This window comes from Cavia porcellus, unplaced genomic scaffold (genome assembly GCF_034190915.1).
Source record: "Cavia porcellus strain 051 isolate PalLab524CR breed Dunkin Hartley unplaced genomic scaffold, mCavPor4.1 scaffold_11, whole genome shotgun sequence".
In the NCBI taxonomy this organism is placed as follows: domain Eukaryota; kingdom Metazoa; phylum Chordata; class Mammalia; order Rodentia; family Caviidae; genus Cavia; species Cavia porcellus.
Window position 1 is genome coordinate 69,380,857 of NW_026947494.1, and position 26,253 is coordinate 69,407,109.

A 26,253-nucleotide genomic window follows, 5' to 3' on the forward strand; every position below is an offset into this window, starting at 1 on the left:
AAACCTTTTCTCCTTTGACTTTGACTGTCAGGTATTCTGTGTAAGCAACAAGTAGCCAAGACACTGAACAACTAAAATCGTGCACAAGTACCCTAAAGTTAGTCTGCCATCACCTTTTTTAAATCTGTATTTACTCCTGCCAAGGTTATAGCTGTGGCCTCTGAGCGGGCCTTTCTTTTTCTCTGTCTTCTACTCCTGTCGCACTTTCTACAACAATGCTTGTCCATCGGCATCAGTTATATCTCTAATCACTGCTCAGATCAAACAGCTACGGCTCTCCTCACTCACAGACTAGAACCAGTGTCTCCTACATCAGCATCGGAGGCCTGCGTAGCACAGCCGGCGCATCTAAGATGCATGGGCTTGTCACTCTGCACATGCACCCTACACTCTGGGCAGGTTCCCCTTCTCCTGTGCTTCCTTCTCTTTGCTTGTACTGTGACTTCAGCTTCAATATCTCTTCTCTGTCTATCCTGCCTAGCAAAAGCCTTTGCACCTTTGGAAGTTTTGTTTTAAATGACACCTCCTAAAGGCTTTCCTTGCCTGAATCCCTCAACACACTGACTGAAAGCTCCTTGAAGGGGACGCTCCTACGACCTCCCATGACTTCTGGAAGTATACAGAAGTTTAACCCACATGAGTTACGAAACACCATGGATTTAGTGGAGGAAGCAGGAGGACTATAAATTCTCTACCGGGACAAACTGTGGTCAAAGTTTTAAGATCATCTCTCATACTCAGGGACTGGGTGCTAAGGCCTCTCGACAGTGAGGAGTGTGAAGACATTTTCGTCTAAGTCTTGAGACAGCTGATGGCTGCTGACCATGCCAGTTCTCCCCTTTATTTTAATGACTGATTTATATGCTGCCCCACCCCCCATCACTCAAATGGAATCTGCCTTTCACTGCTAGCATTTTGATGATTTCAAATCATGGGGCACAAATGCCTCTTTACAAGTGAGGGTGGCTGCAGACAGTAAAGGTGAGATCAAGCTTCAGGGCTCACAGAAGCACTGGTCACTTGTTTTCCAAAACCACAGAAGAAGCATCACAGAGAAGAGGAAGCTGGAGAAATCCACTGGGCGTACAGAGCAGGAATAGCTGCACCTCCAAACACCCTCGGCCCAGGGGCAGGAGGACATTCAGAGTTTCTGTCACTCAAACACATGCACAACTTACCATTGATTAGGTACGGATGATTGCAGCACTTCCGTAATTCCATCATAGTGTTTAAAAGGTTGGGTACATTAGCTTGGCCACCACCTTTGGAAAGAAATGTAAAATTCTTCTCAAGGATGGCTCGGTAATATTTCTTCTGAATGTTTGTTAGCTCAACTTCAATAATAGTTTCTTCTTTGGGGGCCAAATTCTTTTCTACATCCTCTTTGAGTCGTCTCAACATCATTGGCTTTAGAATAGCCTGAAGTTTTTGCACCTAAAAAAGGACCTTCGGTAAATATTGGTATCATGATTTGCTTGCAAGTGAAAACAGGATCTTCTCACTTATCATTAACCATTTTCATTTTTTGAAGCCTGACAAAAATATAAAGGAGATAATCTTTCAGCTCCCATGAAAGAAATGTAGAAGGGTTGGATGACTCTCTGACCAATACACTATTTTACCTAGCCAGGAGTCCTAAACAGCCAGAAGGGCTTGAAAAGTACACAGCAGAAAGAAAATCCATTCATTCATTTAGCTTTCCTGTTTGTCTTTCGTCAGGAAGATGATAAGGAAGAAGGTAGAAACAATGCCTTGGAGATCTATGCTTGTGTTCCCTGCCTTTATAGAAAGAGCTAAAGAGTAAGGAGTGAGCCAAGAGCTACCCAGCTGCCTCATCAGCAGGCAAGCAGAGTTGTCTCCCTGGTACTCCTCAGTTGACAGGCAATGGGACACAGCAGGACACACACTTTTTATTTTAGAAAAGCAAAACAAACCAGACTTTACACTGACCTTAGCTACGAGGTTGGAGACAGTATATGGTACAGGGGCACATAAGACCACTAAGATTTCAAGCTTGTCTCTAATGTTATTTCAAATATGGAATATGAAAAAGAGTAACTAGTATCCATGTAACTTTTACAGTGTACTACGTAACCAAGCACTTTTCACAAAAAAGGTCTTATTTTCCTGGAAACACTGTAGGCTAGTTATGTTTCCAAAAATCTAGATACACTGGCCTAAAGAATTAAGCAACAAAGCCAAGTAAACATGATTGAGAAATAAAAATGGAAACTCGAAACTGCAGTAAACAAATAGCTCTGAAGACTTCAGGGCCTTCCAACAGTAACCCAGGAAGTATACACTGCAAAGCCACCTACTTGATTAACACTGAAATCTCTGAAAATTACGTCAACAGGTATGTAATCTCACTTAAAACTTCATAGGCCTTAGGGCAAAAAGATTAAAAAAAAATAAACAAGCAAGAACCTTCATAATGATGACTTGAAAAGTCCAAGGCAAAGGTACATAAAGCTGTCTACCAGGCTGAAAAAGAAAACTGCAATATGATTTACCTCTTAAAATACTTAAGTGTTAAAGCCTTCCCACTTCATGAGTGTATCTTCAACTTTATGACTGAGAAACAAGTAGAGGTGATAAGTACCTGCTCTTCTGTTTTCAGATCACCAAATTCTTGCATAAAGGTGGTTTCTGAAGGGAAGCGACTTGGTTCCAAGAAATGAAGCAAGCTAAAGAGCTCTTCCACGGTGTTCTGCAGTGGGGTTCCTGTCAGCAGCACTTTGTGTTCCTACAGCAACACAAGGAAAGCAACTGACCAAACGCTGGCCAACAGTGCCACGCTGTCTTCTAAGTTTCCAAGTTTGCATTTCTGCTTGTCAGTGGCAACTCTGCATCAACCCACAGGACAGTGATTAGACAAGAAGGGGAGACACAAGAGCTCAGTTCTTGCTTCAGAGAAACAGATACATGGAGGGTCCTCTCTACATCTTTGCAGAGTCCTCTGTGTGTGTATTCTCCTTATGTGTGTGCATCTTGCTATTTTGTTTCTTCTAGAGATTATTAAACTAATATTTTTGCCAGATGGCTAAGTCTCCTAAATCTCAGTGCTTTTTCTCCAACAAAATTAAGTTTTTTCCTATGACCTCCACACTCAGAGAAGGTTTACATACTTCTTTCTGTTCTCTAGATCAACAGTTCTCTCATCTTTTTATCTGCTTCCTGCATGACTCACTTTAGAGGCAGAAAAAAAAAAAAAGTTCTCAAGGGTAATAGTATATCAAAAGTTATTTTGTTCTGCAAAAATTTCCAACTAGCAAAGAGGTCAGCTTGGTTTTCTATACCACAATCACTTATTAACAGATGCAATTTCTAAATTTGTCTCTTTGAAATAGGTTAGGTATTTCTTTAATCCTTCCTGTTTATAAGTTCTAGCTTTAGTTTTCTTTGTGCATGTGTACCTCGTCCTTCTATTTCTATACACGTCACAGGCAGGAACTGTTGCAACAATACTGAGTTTATCAGGATCAGTCAATAGTAGCTATAAACTTTTAGTCTTATTCTTTATTTTAGGCATTTGGTATACATCACAACTAAAAATCTATTTTAGAATGTAACTATATCCACTAGTAGTTTCAAAACCAATATTCTAACTGGACTTACAATCTGACAAGACTCAGTTGTCACGCATAGTATATACGCAGTAGATAATGAGTTGCAGTTTTCTTAGTATTGTGTCTTATCTGTCAAGTAAGTGAAGTGAAGGAAAGCTGTCCAATACACTTTTTTCCCCTCTTTTTCTCCTTTCTGAATAGAGGTCTCTTGTGCAAGAAGATGCATAGATTGCTACCATATTCAGAGGCATTAAATTTACTGAGAAAAGTTTGTGAATCAATTTAAAATTTTATACCACATACTGGTGGAATACCTGGGCCATGAAAACTGATACACTCAAGTCCTGCATGATTTTATGCAAGAAATATTTAAAGTTCTGTCAAAGATTCGGGAATGCCATTGTGGAGGATGTATTGATTGTCTCCCATTTTAAAAATATGCTTCATTACTTAAATTAAACCCTAAACATCAGTGAGTTGCAAACAGCTTGACATATGAACAATGTGGGTTATGACTGGATTTTTAGTTTTAACTTATGACAAAATCTTGAGTTATAACCCAAAAGCCAGCCACTTATGCTTCCCTCCCGTGGCCTCAGACATAGACAGGAACGTTACAACATCCTTTCTTGTAGTGGGTAAACTGAGAAATCCTGGGTCAATGTCTAAGGACACTGAGACTGGCCTATGCACAGGACGGGGACTTTGGAGGCTGTGTAGAGAGGCCCAAGCCGTCCACTGACAACCTGAGTTACAACCAGCCCTCGGGAACAAACTGAGTTTGTAATTCAGGGGTCTGCTGTAACCAAATGCTTTAAAAGTTAAAGTCTTTTGAACTTACTAATTTAAAAATAAACTAATTGAAAACGGATCTCTTTTGATGCTGCTTCCTCTCAGTGACTGGAAAATAGCCAGTTATATCTCATGATTATACATACAACCTTATGTATAGCTGTTAAAAAAAATGACTTCAACTTGAAAATGGTAACAATTTAAAAATACGCATTTAACACACACAAAATCACAAACCATCTTGTACGAGACTTGGTATGGAGCATACTACTTTCAAGCTCAGCTCTGGCTGGCGGGTATGCTTCTGCTCTGAGATGTTACTGTTCTTTTGGGCTGGTGGAGTGCTGTGCATTTTCAGCAGATTCCTTAATTTGTGTGGGGACTCTGACAATGAAAGATACGATGGCAGAATCAATGATGAACTACTACAATGTCCCCAGCTTCCACTCCTCGGCCGTGAAAGACAGGTGATGGCTCTGCTTTCCCGGAACCGAGTGCAAGACTATGGAGATGGTGGTGGCCCATTATCTCCACAAACATTTCCTTTATCACGGAAGAAGGGAAGAAACTTAGTGGTCTTTTGCTTGTGAGCTTCCAGGTCATCCCCATGAAATGCATTTTATTCTAACTCAGTCTAGGGCAGATAATAGCAGTTCCCTAAGATCTTCATCACAGCTATTTTCTCTGTAACTTATTCTAAGAAAGAAACATAAAAAGTGGCAAATGTGTAAGTTCTAATGAGATTTAAGTAAAAATTTAAACACCAGGCAACAACTATTCAGAACTATACTGGTATAATTATATTCTGACTCTGAACAACAATAATATCTTTCATCTTAAAAAAAAAAATTCCTCTGAGATAAAGATTCTTGATCATTGAAAGTATGTATTTTATTTGCTAATTGGAGCTCCTAGTCAGTTAACCATAGATGAGTTGCAGGTATCCAGAACCCTTGGAGAATCCAGCAAGTCTAGGACAGTCAAGAATCATAGGACTCTCTCTCATGGCAATAAGTGGTCTTCTCAGTTTACCCCGCAATATGGCTAATATAAATATTATAGTTCAAGGAACACTTTATTACACTCCTGAAAAATTATTAGAGTAAGATTCTAATCTATTTAAAAAAATTATTATGTTGCATTTTGTATTTGCAGCACATAATGTTCACATTCCCCTGTGTAGATTTGGTACATGTACATAACACATCTTAAATCCTTTTTTATCCCCTCCCACTTCTTTTGGGGAGAAAAAAAAAAATCAGTCTCCTTACATCTTATAACCTAGCTTTTATTTTGCTATTTATAATTTGGGTTTCTCGTAAGAGAAACCATATGACATTTAAGATTGTGTGTCTGAGTATTTTACTCAAAATTATGGTACCAAAATATATCTATTTTCCTACAAATAACTCAGGCCTATCTATCTTTATGGCTGAGTAATATTCCATTATGTGTAAATACCATACTTTCTTCATCTGCTGATGGACACACAGGCTGCTTCCCAATTTAGTTATCATAAACTGTGCTGGATAAATATGGGTATGCATGGATCACTGTAATGTAACGTTTTTAACTCTTTCAGGAAGATACCTACAAGGGGAATAGCTGGGTCAAATAGTATTTCTAGTTTTAATTTTCTGAAAAATTAATGAAGTGGTACTATTAGCAAGAAAAAAGTATCCTAATGACAATTAAGACTGCCTGATGTTGACAGAGTTAAACTACTTCCTATGAATTAATGAAGGACTGTTTTATAGTAAGAACCTACCATCCGGTAACATATGAGCTAGAACTTGTGCTTTTTTATACACCTTAGATGAACTCAGTCAGATGGCTGCTTAACCCTTTAAAAAATAATTATTTAACTGTCTTTTAGTAGATCATCATGAAGAACGGGTGATCCACTCTATTCAAAGGATATAATTAAACCCCGCTTAAACATTAGCGTGTACCTGGAAATAGAAGTTTACTTCACTGCAATGTAAAGTATCACTTGGAGAGAACAGACTGCTACAGAGTTTCTCCTTCCACACAACTACCCCACATCCTTAAGACTTATTTGGGAGGCTGGTCACCAAATAGTAGTAAACTATTTTGCAAAAAATGTAGGACAATGTTAATAATAATTCTCTAGAGAGAAAAAAGGGAAATCCTAACCTCAATAGAGTAATTCCAGTCAGTTCTTCTTTAAGCAAAACTAGATTTTGTTTGTTTTTAATTAAAAGAATAGCTGGCTAATCTAATCCTCTTAATTTGGGAGTAAAGTAGGCTGCTTCAAGGAAGCTGCAATGAAAAGCTTTTAGGTTTTCTTTTCAATAGTATTGATTTTCAGCAAAAAAAATGTATAGCCATGAAGATAGAGAATATTTCTTCCCATCTCTAGCTCTCAATCAATAAGGGATCAGATAATCTACAGAAATCATTATTAATGGGGTTTTTTTCAATCACTGTTTTTCGAACTTATCACTAAAGACATCCTAAATGAAAATAGCAGTGCTTTCAAAATGTATACTAAAGATGAAAAGCAAACGATCATAACCAACTTGTAAGGTATGGACTGAAAAGAAGCCCAAGGAGGACAAGCCAGGCTGCTATCCCTTTTAGGACAACATACACATAATAGCAAGGCACAACAAATCAACTAAATTCTCCCCCTCTGCTGTGCTGTCCCATGATATTCCTGTTGGGAGAAAAAATTTAGGAAGTCTGTCAGGAAGATCTATCACTTGGGAAGTTGGAAAACCATGGGATAGATGTGGTGTAAAATTCTAAATCAAATATGAGACCCTGAACTACCTCAAAATTTTAGGCATCTGTGCAAACTGAATCAGTACCAGAGTTGCTACCCACCTTAATGAGAACTTGCATCAAAAGTTTAAATGACCCTGGTGGAGCAAAACTTATACCAAGTGGAATAAACTGGATCACGGTTACATTTAAAACTGTTTAAAGACACCAGCAATACAACCCAAGAATCAGAAAACAGCAACTAAAAGTTCAGGAGAATATAACTCAGTACTGTACAAGCACTGCAGACACTTTTCACAGGCGTTAATCAAATTCAAACTAATGAGATCATCAAGTCAGTAACAATTCTGTCCAGGTTCAGTGGAATAACAAGCATGCTCACTGACCAAGTCCATCATCTTGAGTCCCTCCAGCAGCTTGCAGTTCCTGTTCTTCAGCCTGTGGGCTTCATCAATGACTACACAGCGCCACGGAATATTACGCAACTCAGGACAGTCAGTCAAAATCATCTCAAAGGTAGTGATGATGGCATGAAACTTATAGGACCCTTTTATCACTCGACCCTACAAGAACAATTCAGAATTACTGTTATTATGGATTAATAATTATGTTAACTTAGAGGATAAAGAAGTAGCACAGTATGTACGCATCCCTTTGAGGACCTATTTATTTTAGGTAACGTTCTATTTTCAAATAATCTTTGAGGCTTCAATGTATTACAGTAAAGTGAAATTTTAAAGTTTTTGTTTTTAAAAGAAATTAGAAAATTGTTAGTAAACTTTCAGATCCAATTTCCTCACATGCAAATGTTAAAGCACTTGAAATGAAAACATTTACCGAGCACAGAATTTATAATTTCCCAAATCTAAACAAATACAAATAATAGATTTCGATTTCTCTTTTAAATTATTTAATTGTACATTAGATTTTATATTCAAAGAAAACATATAAAACAACTGTCTTATTTCCAGCTAGAGGACACTCATTTACCTACAGTTTAACACTGTTTTAGACAAATCCTAGCCTTCTTTATCCTCTCATGTATAATGCTTCACTGTCGGTATCATACAGTAATTGCAAACAGGCAACTAACGTGAGAAAAAAAATTACAGAAATTGCTATTAAGAGCCTAAGTATAAATCTCTCCTCTTGGTGCATTTGGAATTTTATAAAACCCATAATTTTTAAATTCTAGTAACAGCATAACATGCTTCCTATCCAAAGTCAATACCATCTTTTGTTTGGTTTTGCCTTAGGTATATAAAATTAACATTAATAATTCATTAAACAAATTTCAGCAGTTATTCAAAGTAAAAAAATTTCACTTCTTCTAATCAAATAATCAGAATGACAAAATATACAAAAACAAACAGCAGTATTTACTGATATAGATAAACTGGGTAAAAAAAAAAAAATCCTAAACAAATTTTCCAATTCCCAAAATCAAGACCTCTCCCGAGTCAGTGACACTTTGAGTGTCCCACACCTTGAAATGCCCGAGGAACGTAGCCTGGAGTTTTACCTGGGGATCTTTGAAGTACATTTCATACAACTGAATGGTCCGACGACTAGCTTGGCTCCCATGATACACAACCACGTTCAACTCTGTCCAGGTTCGAAACTCCCTTTCCCAGTTGGGGATTGTGGACAAAGGGGCAATTACTAAAAAGGGGCCATGGATTCCTTTCAAATATATCTCATAGAGAAATGTAATAGACTGGATGGTTTTCCCCAAACCCATTTCATCTGCTAAAATGCAGTTTCGCCTTCGAGAGAAAAATAAAACAGGAAAATTTAGTGAGTGAGATATGAGGCAATGCTGTCTTTTCAGAAAATATATATCATGCATATCCATAGGTCTTTAGGTATTACTTGAGAGTCAACAAAGTATGTTTTTAAGTAAAATTCTCTAATAGAATTACTTCATTGTACCTCTTTCAATCTCTGCAGTTAAGTATATTTCCAATGCTTGATCTTTAAAAACATTTTATTAAATATTGTTTAAAATTTTTATTAACATTTTCAATAACAACAAAGAAAAAAGCTACATTCTTTTTAAAAGAAAAATGCGTCTTACATACATGTTGTACCAGTTGAAAAGCAGCCAGTTCACTCCTTCCAACTGGTATTCCCTGAGTTTGTTATTGTTTCTATACTCCCTGGAACTCTCTGATTTCTTCCAGTCATCAGCAGGAGGTCGCTCCTGTTTCAAATACAGTGAATCCCATTAATGGTTTCTCGATGACCACACCACTCTGCTATTTTCAGATTAAGTCTTCCACCGCAAGCAGTTCTTACCACGCGCTCTGTTTCTGGCTCCCTGGACATGAGTTTCTCGAACTCGTCAATCTTTGCTTGGTCTATGTCCTGCCTCAGCTCCCACGTGCTGTCTTCATAAGGAAGTGAGCACCACTTCACCAGGTAGTGGGTCACAGGCTGGCCAGGTTTAAATAAACCAGAATTTAATCACTTCACCAAATATTACCTACTGCAGAGGAAAAGTGCTGTGCTTCGTTTACAGGAGATGCTATCTTCAGTGCAAGACTGTCTGACACACATTCTCAACCCATGACCAATAAACAGTTGTCTCCATTCTATACTGGAAACAGCATTATGGGTATTATCAGAACAAATTAACTTTTTACCTAAATCACTGTTAATGTTCAGAAGCCAGGAAGCATATAGAACAGTCAGCAAACAGCAAGAAGCTAAACCTGAGACTCATTTTTATCTGTGCAGATCATTCATCAAACGTATCATTCATGCTTACATGGGATATCCTTTTAGAGTACATATGTGTTTACATCATTAGCCAGTTTCTTATGGAATGAAAAAGGGAACGATTTATTAGATTTATTTATTTTTTGGAGACAGGGTTTCGTCATGCAGTTCAGGCTGGCCTTGAACTCGCTTTGTAGCCCATGCTAGCCTTGAACTCATGGCAATCCTATTGCCTCAGTCACATGAGTGCTGGGACTACAGGGTAAAATTTATTATTCTATCTCTCTTTTCTTTAGAGAAAAAGGAATACTGTTTGCATCCAATCACACTAAACAGTGTGTCTGAGCTCTAGAAGATTGAGGGAAAAATATTTTGGATAAGGCAGATGAACAAGATTTGCATTTTGTCTTTCTCTAGAAAATCTTTGTATGTGTTGACCTTGATTTTAAAACCATGCTAGCCCAATCTGCTTGTGAGGTTAAAAATACTTGGTATACAATGTAAATACACAATGACATTTTCTTTAAAAGTACAACTAAGCACAAACAAGAAAAGAAAACATAATGTATGCTCTCTAGAAACAGTCCCACATTGAAACACATGGAATTTCACTATTCAGAGTTCAGAGTAACATGGGCATTCTTTGTAGACTCTTCTCTAAATAAGCAAGATCCAAACACTTAAGTATAAATCTCAGTTTACATGGAGCAGCCAGGAATGACAGCACTCATGGTAGGTGGGCACACATGCTTGGAAGTCATTAGACTTATTTGTATTCTTGATGTCCTTGTCAAATTCCATTTCAATCTTATAGAGTTTACAAAGAAATATAACAATACCAAGTTTGGGATCTCACATAAAAAAGGCATTTTCGGGGGCTGGGGGTTTAGCTCAGCGGCATAAGCACCTGCCTTGCAAGCAGGCAGTCGTGAGTTCGATCCCCCGTACCGAAAAAAAAAAGACACACACACAAAAAAGGCATTTTCTATTATCCTCTGTGCACCTCACTAAATGAAATTCACCAACTTCACTTAAGATGCCCAATATCAAGTAACACAAAACTCCCTTCTTGCAAGAATACCTAAGAGCATTTTGTGCTACACACCAGATAACCAAAATGTATTGAGGTCTTTTTTGATCATATTCTACAACTGTGAAAGATACCAGTATAGTTAAGATTAAAACTAATGTTTTTAAAAAGCTCTCATACTACACACAAAACATTCAGCACAATTATTAAATCATAAAACTGATAATAAATAATTAAGTTCCAGTTACATTTAGACCAAGTATAACATGATATGAGGCTCTAATCAAAACCAGGTCTAGGTTCCACTCATCTTTTCTGTAAACACACAAGAGCAGCTCAAATTGTCATTTTATAATACAAATGTCTCCTATTACCTCTCCACGGTCATCTGTGCTACGTGCAAAGTCCATTATCCGGTCAATCTCCACATAATCCGGATTAAAAAGCTCATCCTCTATCTGCATCAAAAAGAAAAAGTGGAGAGGAAAACTATATTACCCTTCAGCAGGCAATAATATTTTGAGTCACAACAACACAAAATTTATTTTGGTAAATTACATTTGTTAATTGAAATGCTACAATTTAGCAAAATCACTCCCTATGAGAGAATCAGACTTCTTAAACTTTGTTAACTGGTCTTTTAATTACTATGTGAAACCCTTTACTGTGAGAGAATGTTTAAGAGTATTTTAAATGAAGTGTGAAATTACAGTTCACTAATGAGCAATCCAAAGGCTTATGGTATACAATGAATTTAGCATTCTTCAAACTATGGTTTGCAAAAAAGAATCAGAGCCATACACAGTAAGTGCTCCTGAAGTCTTCTAACTACCTGTAGCATCACCTATGGAATGTTCTTCAAAAGCTGAGACACTGAACTGCACAGAGTTCACATTTTTGTGTGAACAGTTTATGCTGTTCGGTGGTCCTTGTCAATCAATAATAGTACCTCACTTTGAATAACAGTCTTGCCATTAATCTTAAATGTCTGAATGATTTATTTGTACTCAACATAGAAGAGTTGGGTAAATTCAGGTTACAGAAATGAAGCTTAAATAATTGAGGCACTTTCCCATATTTTAACAATCTTTACAGAAGTAAAGTAATACTGCTTCTTTGCAAAGTTACAGGAAATAGAACACAGCTCAGAAGGAAGTTACAGACCAAGCCATACTTAAAAGAAGCCAGGGTCAGATACATTTTTAGATCAGAAAACCAAAGATATGTCGGTATTGTTGCTATAGATTAACTACTTAAAAAAAAAAAAAAAAAACTCGGCAAAAAGGGACACTAGAAGTCATTAGGCACCATTCTTGTTTCCTGAATCGCAGGTTGAAAACAGACGCCAAGGAGAGAGGAGCACAGTCTGCTAAGGAGAATAAACACTGTCTGCACCACAGTGCCCATTTAAAGTGCCAGGTTGGAGCGATATGAACTGTAAATCATTAAGTAGCAAAAATACAAAAATGTGCTTCAACTGCTTCAAACTTTTGCAGAGGTGAACAGTAAGGGAAAAATACACGAGAATGTTCATTAATTTAAATGTTAATACATTAATGTGCTGCCTTTGTTAAAAATTTCCAGAGTTAGGGAAATAGTATATTTGTATTATTCACACACAATATGAACATTAAAATTTCTACAAACTTGGTTTTGATGTGAAACAAATTGCCTTTAAGACAATTTGTTCCTGACCCTAAGTTTTCATATTCAGTAATGAATTTAACTCTTCCTCCATTTCTGTCCATTAAGTGAATAATATTTGCCATTCTGTATGTGATGAAATTTCTAGTTTAACTGATCTGTTTGAATAGATTGCAAGTGTGGAGACACAAGGAAGCTTAAGCATGAAAAATAAAGTTAAGACAATCTGACTGAAAATGTAACAGAAGTGGAGCTCTGGAATACGAGAAGTCTACAGGAGAAAACAAACAGGGGTACATACACGTGTTTAAAATAGAGAGTAGAAAAACATCCTTATTATTCTTTGTTAAATACCATTCAGGACAGAACTAAAGATCTCTGGTTGCAAATTTATCAGAAAATAATGGTTTTCAACCCAGCACAGGCAACTTACATAGACAGCGAGAGAGGCTGTGCAGGTAGGGCCGGGCACAGCTGCCCAAAGAGCTTGTGACCAAATACATGTGATACACATGGCCAGGACTTAGAAGTGTGGTGGGGAGCAGCACTGTGCTCCTTCCCTTTTTCTCCCACAGACCCAGGAAAGGTCAGCAGACTACACCAGTGTCTCTTTTAAAAGAAAGTTAGTAGTCTAACTTGCTCCATGACACAAATATTCAACTGCAGTTTCATTAAGAAGGACATGCAAAATAGAATCTCATGGGATTTTTCTCAAAGCCACTCTTTCAAAGAAAACACATCTTAATATTCTCCAAGATGTAAGATCTGAGTCCTATTTGAGTAACTGCATCCCATTCAATGCAAACCAGTGCATGGCCAACAAGCCTGTGTCACCTAGGTGACAAAGATGGGGAGGCTATCTGGGGTTGGGAAAAGAGCACCCAGCAACCACCCACCATAGCTCCCACCCAAAGCAGACTTCGCTAGAAGCCCGTCTGCTGGGATTATGGGCTCAACTCAGACGGAGTAGAAATTGGCCATGTGTAAATACCAAGATTTTATGTCACCAAAATACTAGCCGCTATTCTGTCCCATCTTCCCTCTCTTGACAATCAGAGGGCAGCATAAAGCAGGCTGTTAAACATGTTATTCTGTATCAATTTTTAGACTTTACAGGTTATGTTTGGTTAACTTTTTTATGAAAAGAAGAGTTAAGAAATCAGCAAGTCTTTGACTTATTTTACAACGTTAGAATTTTTTTTCATGTACTTGAGGCTGTCATTGAAACCAAATTGGTGATCAAAAGTCCAGAAATGAAATCTCAAGAAGCAGCTTTTGAAAGAAAGCTTCTTCTTTTTTCTTTTTCTTTTTTTTTTTTTTTTTTTTTTGGTCTTTTTTGAGACAGAGTTTCACTAAGTGGTTTAGACTAGCCTTGAACTCACAGAGATCCTCCTGCCTCTGCCTCCCGAGTGCTGGATTTAAACGCATGTACCATGCCCAGAGAAAGAAAGCTTTTTTTTTTTTTTGTCTTTTTATCGGTACTGGGGATCGAACTCACGACTGCCTGCTCGCAAGGCAGGCGCTTATGCCGCTGAGCTAAATCCCCAGCCCCCAGAAAGAAAGCATTTTTTAAAAAAATGTAGTTGACAGTGTTGGGAGGGGTAACCTATTTCTTCTAATAAACACAGATGTTCTTCCTTGCCCTCAGTACTGTTGTCATTTAATAAGTGATATCTTAGGATAAAGGGGCCCAGGCAGTGACAAACAGCAGCCTCTATACTACAGCACAGCATCGGTCTGGAGAGGCAATGTCTTAAAAGAAGTTTGTCATATATTTCCCCTAGCACAAGTAAAACCGTAAGTCCTAGAACATACACTTCATGTTCACTGTAGTTTTTAACCTGCTGAGTCTCAACAGAATTTCTACTTACTTTTCATCACCCACTAACTACACTCTCGTTACAAGATTTTAATCATACCATTACTGCCACTTCTGTGTAATACCAAAGGACTACTATCTTTCAGACCAGGCAACAGGAAGAGTGAGAAATTTCCTGTTTACAAATTTTTAGCAACAACCAGTTAGCAATAAGCAACCAAATTCGGCAAACTAGTTTTCCTTAATAATTCAGTGAACTAAAACTCACAATTTAGAGTATTTTAATAAAGCAAATATTTCAAAAAATTAAGCAGATACTCCATACCTCTGAAAGGAATTTGTTCTGGCCCTGTTTTGCCTTAAATCGTTTAATCTTTTGCTGAATTCTTTTATCTTTTTCCAAATCTTCTATAGATGCCCACTGACAATGAAGGTAAGAGCTGAAAGAATAAAATATACTTGAAACATGTAAAGCACAATACTTTTTATGAATACATTATTTTAAAAATCAACTACACAAACCATTCACTTACTTATAGGGCTGCTGAGCAACACTGAACACAGCCACTAATATTTGAGAATGAGAGAAAGTCAATGATGATGTCTACAGTTTGCCTTCTGCTCCAGGCCCCCAGATTTCTTATTCAGTACACACGGAGGGGCACTAATGACAAGCTGTTGTCATAAGTTAATACTTTACATTTTAATATGAAACTGTTACACTCTGGAGTGGTGTGAATTATGAATCCATTTTCTGAGCCTTTATCACTGAGAAACACTTGATTTTTAATCAAGTTAGAAGTTCCAATTTACTCTAGCAGTTTCTTTGCAGATAAGGGATATAAGAGTACCCTCCATACACAGAAGGCCTATCACCTGGCCATCAAGGTAAGTTATAACACGGTCCTCTAGAACCACCGAAAAGGACCACCACCCAGTCCCTGAGCCTCAGCCCACACCTTACCCCAATGACCGCTGTGGATTTTCACTCGGTAACATCTGCTCTCACTGGGAAGATTCCTTGCCCTTTTGCTTCCCTAACCTGAACCTCAGTGCACTGAGCCCTCATTCTCGTTCCCTGAGACCAGCAGGAACTCAGTTCATGCTTCGCGGGATCTCATATCCATCTGCTTGGCACTCCAGCATTCTTCTGTACCATCACCCTTGCCTTGGCCCCCGATGCCTCTATATTTCTTGCTCTGGTGATTATGTCACAAAGAACCGTGATGCTTAAATGCATACCTCTGACAGGATCAAGGTACCACTACTTAGAAGTTATGAAGCTATTATAAAAATTTCTTAAACTTAATATGAAAAAATATGATTCTAGGAACCATATAGGTGATATTTATATAATGTCTAGTACATATTATCTAAGCCAGGACTAATTTACTTCTTCTATAACTGACTAATGGAGAAAAGATTTTAAATAAATGTGCAACATATATAAAACATATCAACATACATATATACAAACAATTGATATAAATCTCTACGCAGAGGAAAAAGTAGGTAAGAGGAACATGATAGTAGCGATTATGTGAGTAGCAATACTGCAAGTATTTTATTTTCTATTTTTGCATTTTATTGTCTAAATTTCTAATAAATAATAAGCAATGCTGTGATAACCAGAAATAAACATCGTAAAAACAACCTATTCTGCTGGTTATCTTCCAGCAAAAGGCACCTGTGCAGTCAGGATTCTTATCCCAGGAAAGGTGGCAATGCACCGCAGGGCATCCTTGTGCCAGCTCCGATCTGTAGCCTGCAAACTGGGCTGAAACCTTCAGTCACTGACTTCACAATTCTAAACCTGATAACCTGATAACCTACTTACTCAGGAACATGAAAGAAGAGAAACAGGGTCAAGGGTTGGCCGCTATGTCTCAGGAAATAAGGTTTAAAAAAAATGAGAAAAATTTTGCTGGTGGACTAGCTAGCACTAAACAATAAAGAAAATGCTATGAAGGATTAAACTATCAAAACATTATACAGCTAATAAAAAATAATCTGAGCCAGGCCCCACACAGAATACACTCAGAATATGGTCACTTTTGCACACAAAATTTCACTTCAAAATATAATTTTTCTTGATGAAAAGAGTACAACATTCACATCTAATGTTGATACAGCACAAAACAAGAAAAAAATAATAAAAAAAAACCAAAGACCATTTCCCTTTTGTCTATTAGTGCAAAAGTCTAAATAAAATATTAACAAACATGTTTCCACATGCACTAAACACATCAGGTTAAGGATGTAGTTGAATGGTGGATCACTTGCCTAGCAAGCACAAGGCCCTGGGTTCAATTTCCAGAAGCACCATGGAAAAAAACATAGCCTATAAACCACCAAGACCACATAGGATTTGTTCCAGGAATGCAAGGCTGGATTGATACTAGGCAATTCATTAAAAAAAAAAATACTTAGAATCAATACATCTAAGGAGAAAAATCACACAATTACCCCCACTGATGCTGAAAAATCTTTGATGAAATTCAACACTCATAATGCGTTTTTAAAAACTAACTTAGAAAGTTAGAAATTGATAGGTAGCTCATTAATAAAATTAAATGCAGACAAACTTTAGTTCTAAAGCTAGGTCTTATTAAAAACAGAAACAATATAGACTGTTTCACAGAGATCAAAAACTAATTATAGATATCCACTGTCATCACTATTGTCAAATATTTTATCTGGGATATTAACCAGTGTCATTAAACAAAGCAAAATAGGGAAAGGCATAGTAATTGGAAAATAATAAGTAAAACGACCTCACTTTGCAGATTATATGGTTATGTAGTAGAAAAACCCTACAGAATCATTTAGAAAATTAATTCAAACAGTAAAACTAAATATTTCAGTAACACAGCACGATATAAAGTTAACATATATTAGTCAATAAATAGCCTTTATTCACATAAACAAGATCCAATGAGAAGATACATAAATTTAATACAATGTAAAGAAAAATATAAGTGAACATTTGCCTTCCTATATAAAAATAAATGTTAGAATATCCAGAAAAATATTTAAAAGAATCTACTAAGAGAAGTTACATCTACCAGAGACTAAAACACACTATGTATGTGTATGAAAATGTGGTTTACAAATACAAAACAGATCAAAGGAATAAAGTACAGATATAAATACAAATAAATATGCAAATTTAGTATGTGATAAAGATTGTAACTCAAATAGCAAACATGGATTTCTCTCTCTCTCTTTTTCCCTCCTTTCCTCCCCCACCCCCATCTGCAGAGCTGAGGATTGTTTCAATGAGAGAAGTGTTCTCTCACTCATCTACATTCTACCCCAAAGATAGAATTTTAAGTAAGAGAAAAATACAGATACGTACGGCCTAAAAACATTGATTATTGCTCAATGACAGACCAAATATAAGTTGGCTGTCTCATAAGATTATAAAGAAGGACGACTTCCAGGAGAACATGGTGGATAGATAGCAGCAGCTACGAGGCTGTCTGAGATACCCTGCTTAGAGCCCAGGAAGGGCGTGGTGCAAGGAGTCCTAAGCAGGGGGAGATATACCCTGCCGACCCAGGAACAACTAAGCTGAGAGAAACCAACTGGGAACACAATCCCGGTGCTATAACCGGAACAGATAAAGTGTCAGCAAGGAAGCTGGAGCCTGCGCCGCTGGAAGCCGCGATTTGAACTTCCTGCTGCCGCTGCTGGGTCTGAATCGGCACAGCAGGAAGAGAGACACACGAAAACTGAGAGTGGGAACTGGCGAACGGAGCTGAGAGCGGCACTCTCGCCTGCGGTGAGTGAGCAGAACGGGGACCCTTCCATAGAGTAGGAGGCTTCAGCAAAGGACACACTGGGACTGGGCAGACTTGCCGGAATAGGACGCTGCAGTGACATTAGTGGTATATTTCCCTCTCAAGCGGAATTGGTGGGAAATGCCTGGCCTACGTGATGCCGCTGACTAAGACCCAGTAGGCTAGCCCAAACCAGGTCCCAGCGCCTGGAGGTGCACCCCAGCAGTGAAGCCTTTGGTAGGTTGACCTGGAGGGGCGGGCCCAGCAGAGGCTGCCCAGGTCTGTGTCTCCCTAGTACACTGCAGTGGGCGGGAACACTTAGCTGGCCCAATTCAAACAAACTGTAACAGACACAAAGAAAGAAACTGGGCCTCTTATATACACTTGTATAAAAGGAACAAAAAATATGGGAAGAGGGAGCAACAAGAAAGGGTCCTCGGCCCCCAATCCTGAGAAACGTGCAATAGCAAACATGGCATCAATAGACATAAAGCGCTATCTCCGGAGCCTCATAGACAAGTTCAAAAGCGAAGTATTTAATGAAATAAAGCAAGATACAAGTAGAATAGGGAAATGCTAAGCACCACCCAAGAAAAAACAGAGGGTGGAATGGAAGAACAGAAAAAAAGAAAAAAAGGGGAGAATTGTTTGATGGAGAAAATAGAGAAAACATAGAACCTCTTTGAAGCAGGTTCAAAGAGATTACCAGGAAACTAAAACTCTATCGAAAGCTGGCATAACAGCTTGAAAGAAACTAAGGATAGGTTATCAGAACTGGAGGACAAGTTTGTAATGTGGGAGCATGAAATGAAAAACTTTGTAAAAATAACAAAGAAACAAACAGCAATAATACAAAGGCTAGAAGATGGTAAGGGGATCTATAACTTAAGAATTAAGAACATAAAAGAAGTAGTAGGGACACAAACAAGTGGACTACAAAAGTTATTCACAGAAATAATCCAAGAGACTTTCCCTAATTTAGCAAAAGGTAAAGATACTCAGACGTATGAGGCATACAGGACCCCAGCCACCAACAACCCAAACAGTGCTACACCCAGGCATATAATAATCAAAATTCCAGAAATCCAATACAAGAACAGAATATTAAAAGCCGTCAGAGACAAGAAACAGATCACTTACAAGGGAACACCCATCAGAATTACAGCAGACTTCTCGGTACAAACCATCAAATCACAGAGAGCGTGGGGGGAAATAATTCAAGCTTTGACAGATAACAACCTCCAGCCAAGATTGATATATCCTGCACAACTATCCCTGGAAATTGATGGAAAAACAAGGTGCTTCCAGGATAAAGAGGAACTAGGGGAATTTGCAACCACCAATTCAACTCTACAGAGAATACTGCAGGATATTCTAAAAAAGAAAAATACCAAGACTTCAGAAACAGTGGCAGAGAGGCCACAATGAATAGAGCAGAAAGCGAAATGAAAAAGACAAACTGACAACAAATGACAGAAAAAAAGCTCAACAGAAATGAGGCAGAAAAGATTGGATGGTAGGAACAGCTATTTTGGAGAAAACAAGACATCACAATAGCCAGTGCTGATTTAGTATCATCTTGTTTTGGAGTCCCATCAAGCTTTTATTCTTCTGTCTCCATCGGTCTTAACAGGTTGTATCTTATTGGATTTTATTATATGTGATAATATAAGCAAAAACTTTTATAAACAAGGAGATTATATAAAAACTATTGTTCATTTTCTGATAGTTGGTTCTAAACACCCTGTAATACTGTCATTCTCTTGAATGGTTTTATAGTGTCTTGATATGTTTGGTGCTACAGTTTATGAAGTTATACTCAAAGATTTCAAGAAAAGAGACACTATGGTAACTACTTTTATGTCAGGATATCTTGTGGTAAAACACTATTTTGCTTAAATGGTTATGCTTTGACCTGCGCTTTTTGTTGTTATGCCCTCTTTTATCTCAATCTCCTTTTTTTAATTATTTACTTTTTTATTTTTATCCTTTTAATTAAGGGAAAAATAAAAAATAGCAGAATACATTATAGTAACCCACTTTGATTTCCTATTAACATAATTTGAAACCCTGTATTGCCTTCACCATCTTGGTTTGACTGATTTTCCCCTATTCTGCTTTGCTTGATAGTACCAAGTTCGAAAGTATAGGCAATAACTGTGAAGACAGTAAGATTCATTATGACGCCCATTCTGGTTGACTATTATCTTCTTTTAAAGTCCTGTAATGTCTCCAATGTTTCGGTTTTATTCTTTACTGTTTTGTTCAATTTTATTATAACTGATGATATAGGCAATTCTTTTTTTTATTTAAAGAGAAAAAAATCAGAACAAAACAAAACAGTGTAAGGGTACAAGTAATTCAGAACTACAAAAAAAAAAAAAAAAAAAAAAAAACAGTAAGCTATCACCAGTTAATAGATTACTCGCTATCATCTTAGAAACGGTGTTTCAGGTCACAGGATCAAAGCACACAAAGCAAACATTCAAACAGTGAGACTGCAAACAGCTGTGTTCAGTAATCCAATCAAAAATATTAATATGGTCTTCTATGTAACACACCTAAACACCCTTGCTGTTGTATCCTTCAGGGCACTTTTCAGGCAATTCTTTTTAAGATAGCAAGAGGCAGTATGGTAACCATTGCTGATCACCTGGTACTTTGTTTTTACATTATGTATTATGTTCATCCTTTTGATTTGACTGACTCTGTTCTGTTATGTCACACTCTCTTCAAAAAAAGGTAGTAAGAACTGTGGGAGTAATAAAACCCAAAATGTGTAATTGTAATTATACAAAAGAGAGGAAAAGAAAGTCCTCTAAAGGATATAACTGCATATATATTTAAATGTATAAGATAGATAACCATATTACTGAGTTTTTTTGGATCATTGAACAAAACTGCAGTCTCACTGTTTGAAAGTTCACTTTATATGCTTTAATTTTGTAACTTGAACAACTATTTCTAAGATAACAATATGTAATCTATTAACTAGTGATTCCCTACTATTTACTCTTTCTGAAATTTTGTATAACTTGTACCCTTTCTGTTTTTTTTTTTCTCCTTAAATAAAATTAAAAAAAGATAATAAAGAAACTGCAATGTTCTTACTGCCTAGGAATGCTGTAGTGTTACAGTGTTTCAGCAAATTACACTGCCCATGTGTTTGCAGTAATGCTGATGTAATCCCACCTGTTAAGTACTGTCAGTCTTATGAAAGTACAGTACATACAACTATGCACAACCTTTGATAATAAACAACTGTGTTACCAGTTACATATTTAATACACTATCCTTTTTGTCATTATTTTGAGTGAGCTCCTCCTACTTATAAAAAGTTTACTGTACTGCAAGGACTTGGTTATTTTTGTTGGGGTATTGGTTCTCCTCTGTCCGGGGCAGTTATCATCTGGATTTAGGCACTGGGAGATGGGGAATGAAACCTGAGTACCCTGTAAAGCTCTTTCTTGGAACAAAGCTAGTTACAGTCACCACCACACCATGATGCGGGCTAGAATTTCAGATATGAGTAGAACGACAAGACGTAACATTTTTATTTGAAAAACTGAAGTCTTAAATTGAAACTGTAATCAATATTTAAGAAAATGTAATGACTTCTAATTCTTCTGAATGATATCTCTTACCAAAGCATTTGACAAAAAAGAAATAAGAAAATTACCATTTTGGTCTTCCAATATAAACCCCAGACACCAAAGAACAGTAAATAATTAGGTCAATAAACACAATCTAGGATGAAGCCCTTTGAAAACATCTACTGTGAAGCTGTACACTGAGTTTCACTCAGCGGCTCCACATAGACCGCCCTTATGGCTTCACTAACCCAAGGCCACACTGGCCATCCAGGCCTGTGTGAGTACAGACTGTGGTGACACCACCATGAGACAGCGAACTAACGTGTGCTCCTCAGACTCTGTCCCTGCTGCCACATGATGCATGACTGACTATTCATGGGACGAATAAAATTAGAACCATGGCGATACCTTACAAAAATGGGTATCAAAGGATTATACCCCAACAGAGAAAATAAAGCCCTGAAAATACTGGAGGAGAACAAGTGTTACCTCTCCTTAACATGGGGACAGGGAGTAGGGGACACAGCTCAGTAGCCACAGCGGCTGTCTGCAAGGTCATGCATTTGATCCTCAGTACCAATAAACGAAACGAAAAGAATAGGAGAAAGCTTTCTGCCTATGACTCAAAAGCCAGATTTAATAAAAGAGAAAAGGCACGAAAAATCTATGTAAAAATTTGTTAATTTATAGAACAATAAATATATTAATCAAGTCAGTACACAACTGACCTTGCAAAAATAACTGCAGCTCACAGCCAAAATGAAAACTCATATTCCTCCAACTAAAGAGCACTTAAAATTGAGGGAAGGATGATGGGGAAAAGTGAGCAAAAGACATATGCAGGTAAGTGGTATTTATGTAGCCATTAAGCTTTATGAAAAGATGTTCTTACAATAAGAGAAAATGCTAACTAAAATTTCACAAAAATGTAATTTCTTACAAAAATTAAAAAGATAACATATACTCCACGTTGGGAAGCTTGTGAGGAAATAGTGTTCTCATACACTGCTCACAGGAACACAAACTGTCATAACCTTATGGAAGGGAATTTGGCAGCATCTCAAAACTACATATAAATTTGCCTTTGTCTCTAGCATCCCTACTTCTAGTTCACGCTGAAGCTCTAGCTCCAATAATTTGAAAAAATATACATGCATGAGAATAAATTAATTACAAAATACTAAAAGCTATTCACATACTGATATACACAGCAGACTGAGTGAACAGTTATGGTATAGCCATGCAATGAAGTACCATGCAGTTGTAACAAATATCGAGGACCTTACGAACCAGTATACTGCAGTGATTTCCAAAATACAGCATCATGAGAAAAAGAGCAAAAACGTACCGACAGCATGTAATTTTTACTAGTACACACAAATCAGAGAAAGGAAAAGCTGACATAAATGAAGAACTATGTAGGAATGGGATAGAAAGGAAGGACATTGACAATTATTCTTTCAGTAAACTTTTGTGTACAGCTCCAGTTTTTGGGCCTTAGTATTTTCACCAACTTGGAAAAAAAAAACTGAAAGGCAAAAATGGGGTGGCTAAGACGGAATGCAAATATAGAGACTAATGAACCAAACTATGCACCAAGTAACTATTAGGGATAGGGGACAGCCATGCTAAGAACTTAAAAAAATTTTGAATACTGTATTCAACCTCTGTGACCTTACACTAATCGCACAAAAAAATTATAAACAAATAGAAGCTTCCTTTTCACAGAAATATGAGCCAACAAATAATTCCTGTATATTCTAGGACTGAAAAAAAACTGTCTTATAGACAGTAAAAACCAAGCTTCTTATGGTTAAAAGAAGAAATTAATGTAGGAAGGGAAAAAAATGACAGAATGAATTCTGTGGTGGTACTAGAATACTGCAAGTACCAAGGCACTGTTTTCGTTGTTCTTAGGTAGATAGGTTAGAGACACAACTAGATGTGTACAGACATAATAAACAGACTAACAGATATACATGTGTAAGTTACATGTGCGTACATGTATAGTCGTGTGCATACTACCCACTAACGGACTAGAAGCTAAGACTCTCCAGCAGCAGTGAACATACACAGAGCGCAAGTCTTGGTTCCCAAGACTTTATTATTATTCTCTAATAAAAATAATCAAGAGTTGAGAAACAACTGATTCCAGGGTTGAAACAGGGAAGTTACAACTTGAGCTTGGATCATACTCCACTGTCAGCACTCAAAGAAAGATGGGGCCCAGGTGAAAAGACAGAGGCACCACCTTGAGCACCCACTCTCCAAGTCTGGGATGACAGGAGCAAAGTAAATGACACAAAAGTAAAGAATTGTGACATATCTGATACAATGAGAACACACAAGTCTACACAACTATAAATTAGCAAATGACAGAAAAGGTAGAAATCTAACTAATAAATCTAGAAGGATCAGAAAATCACACCTTAGCAACCTTCCAGTCTCAAAGCTCTTTTAAGAAGTGTACGTTAACCATAAGGACAAACAGTAGGCACTCTTTCTACCATTTTTAAAAATTTTCTGTATGTCTGAAATTATATTAAAATAGAGAAATCTTAATTTTCCTTAAATCTTGATGCTATCAGTCAGGAAGGCTGGTGTGCAGAGCTCCCCTTCCTTCATCTCAGATGACTCAGTAGGACTGGTCCTCTCTGCGTGGCAAGTGGTATCTTCTCTAGTTACTAACAGGCTTGAATGGACGCAAGCACCTCGGACCTGCTGCTACAACTGGCTCAGATCCTGTCTAACAGGGACTGTTTAAGGCAACTGAGACTTAAACTTCTTTGTTCTTGCTTTAACTTTCCCCCTCTGGTTCACTTAGTTCACCTCTCTTCCTCACTTATCCTGACTTCTCTCCTTAAGGCTCTGCAGAGGAAATCATGTCATATGCATAATGTGCAAATGTGAAGCTCAGCATGCTCTGTGGAAACAAAGATGACAACAGCCCACATTTACTGAGCATTGCTGCACTGTCAGGCTGCACTGCAAAGAATCCTCATGATTAAAGGTACAAAGCATAACTCTATGTTTTTACTTAGGTAAAGCTCTTATAATTTCAACAAAAATGCATCAGCTTGTTAACAATACAAATGACGACGAGAGAATAATGTTTTAAAATGGGGTACATGACATTTTCATTTTCTAAGATAGTGCAAATTTGCGTTGGCTGTTTTCACGGCAATTCATAAAACCTTCTCTTAAGAAACCTTACAATTTATTAGTAGGCTTCTTAACTTCTTTACCCTAAAAAGGGAAAACTGAACGTTTATGCTATGAATGGGTGTTTTTGCCCTTATTCTGTGGTCATTACTCAGGTTAGCAAGTGATGTCAGTCCTCCTCAGCAGGACAACTACTGATCCCAAAGGTTATGCTCATTCACCCTAAGGTGGTTTGCACCAGGCATGCTGTCTAGATCTATCACAGAACCTAGGAAGACAACTTGCTGTTGCTTTGTTTTCCTCATTCGGATTTTTAAAAATAATGTAATTCAAATTTACTAAGCAAACACAGAAACAAACCTAGATTAAGTTACAGCTCACCGCATTTTAAAGCCTGAATGGTGTCGGGGTATCCCAGTGAAGTTCTGTCAAGTACCTGGGATGAAGCACAGCTCTGGAGAACAGCCTCACAGGGCAGGGAGCTACCACCTGATTTCCTTCTCTATTAACATGTTTTTATTTTTTCTAAAAACAGCTGCTTAGTTATACAAGAAAGTTAGCAAACTTTACACCAAATTTCACATTTTCCAGAGAAATTAAATTTATAAAATAGCAAAGATACAAAATTAGTAGGAAACAACCTCAAAGGCATTGAATAAACCATACCAAAATTTTTCAATTCCCAATTTTTAACTAAAAGTTTACATAGTATTTTGAAAATATAACCCCTAAACACACATTTTTTAAAAATCGCAATTTACTTACAAGTTTTTGTACTTCACATAAAATTCCTCAACTTCTACCTCCTCTCCAGATTCCTTCTGCAACAAAAGAAAATTTCTGTCACATACCTAAGACCACATATTTGAATATTTCAAAAGTGACGACTTACTCCCACATGAGCACAAAACGGCCTGCGCAGAGCAGAGCAGGGCAGGGCAGGGCAGGGCAGGGCAGGGCAGAGCAGGGCAGGGCAGGGCAGGGCAGGGCAGGGCAGGCCTCTTGGAAAGACACAGCGCTGTTAGCGACAGGAGGCCTGCGTGGAGAAGACTGCCGTGCTCAGGCCCATGCACAGTGCTCTACTCCACTCCACTCCACGACAACACGCTTGAGCTTCTAAGACATGAATCATTTTAACTCCTCCCTAACCACATGCAGCTTCATTCACAACAACCTGACCCCAAATCTGGCTTTCCGCCAAACCCACAGTGTTAAGTAGACGCCAAGCGTACCATTTTCTCAGGCAGCAGCCAATTAGCAACTGCTCTCCTGAATGCCATATGTATTATTTTTGGCTGCCTCATGGCAACTTTACATTGTGGGTTTTGTAATGTTTTAAAATATTTAAAAGACATTTATTTCTCCATATAGTTAATAACTCTAAACAAGAAAC

At 37.5% G+C, this 26,253-nt stretch overlaps 1 protein-coding gene across 4 annotated transcripts in view; it reads right to left on the minus strand.

Annotated features, from left to right (window-relative positions):
- The window catches only part of Chd7 (chromodomain helicase DNA binding protein 7), a 182,449-nt gene that overhangs the window by 32,429 nt on the left and 123,767 nt on the right, over positions 1–26,253 (minus strand). For all 4 annotated transcript variants that reach the window (XM_063258454.1, XM_063258452.1, XM_063258453.1 and 1 more), the window contains 9 exons: positions 25,626–25,681; positions 14,649–14,763; positions 11,235–11,318; positions 9,408–9,545; positions 9,191–9,312; positions 8,632–8,875; positions 7,496–7,672; positions 2,603–2,746; positions 1,179–1,434 (listed from right to left, as the gene is read on the minus strand). In XM_063258454.1, coding sequence (XP_063114524.1) covers positions 1,179–1,434; positions 2,603–2,746; positions 7,496–7,672; positions 8,632–8,875; positions 9,191–9,312; positions 9,408–9,545; positions 11,235–11,318; positions 14,649–14,763; positions 25,626–25,681 — 1,336 coding nt within the window. The remainder of the gene's footprint in view (positions 1–1,178; positions 1,435–2,602; positions 2,747–7,495; positions 7,673–8,631; positions 8,876–9,190; positions 9,313–9,407; positions 9,546–11,234; positions 11,319–14,648; positions 14,764–25,625; positions 25,682–26,253) is intronic.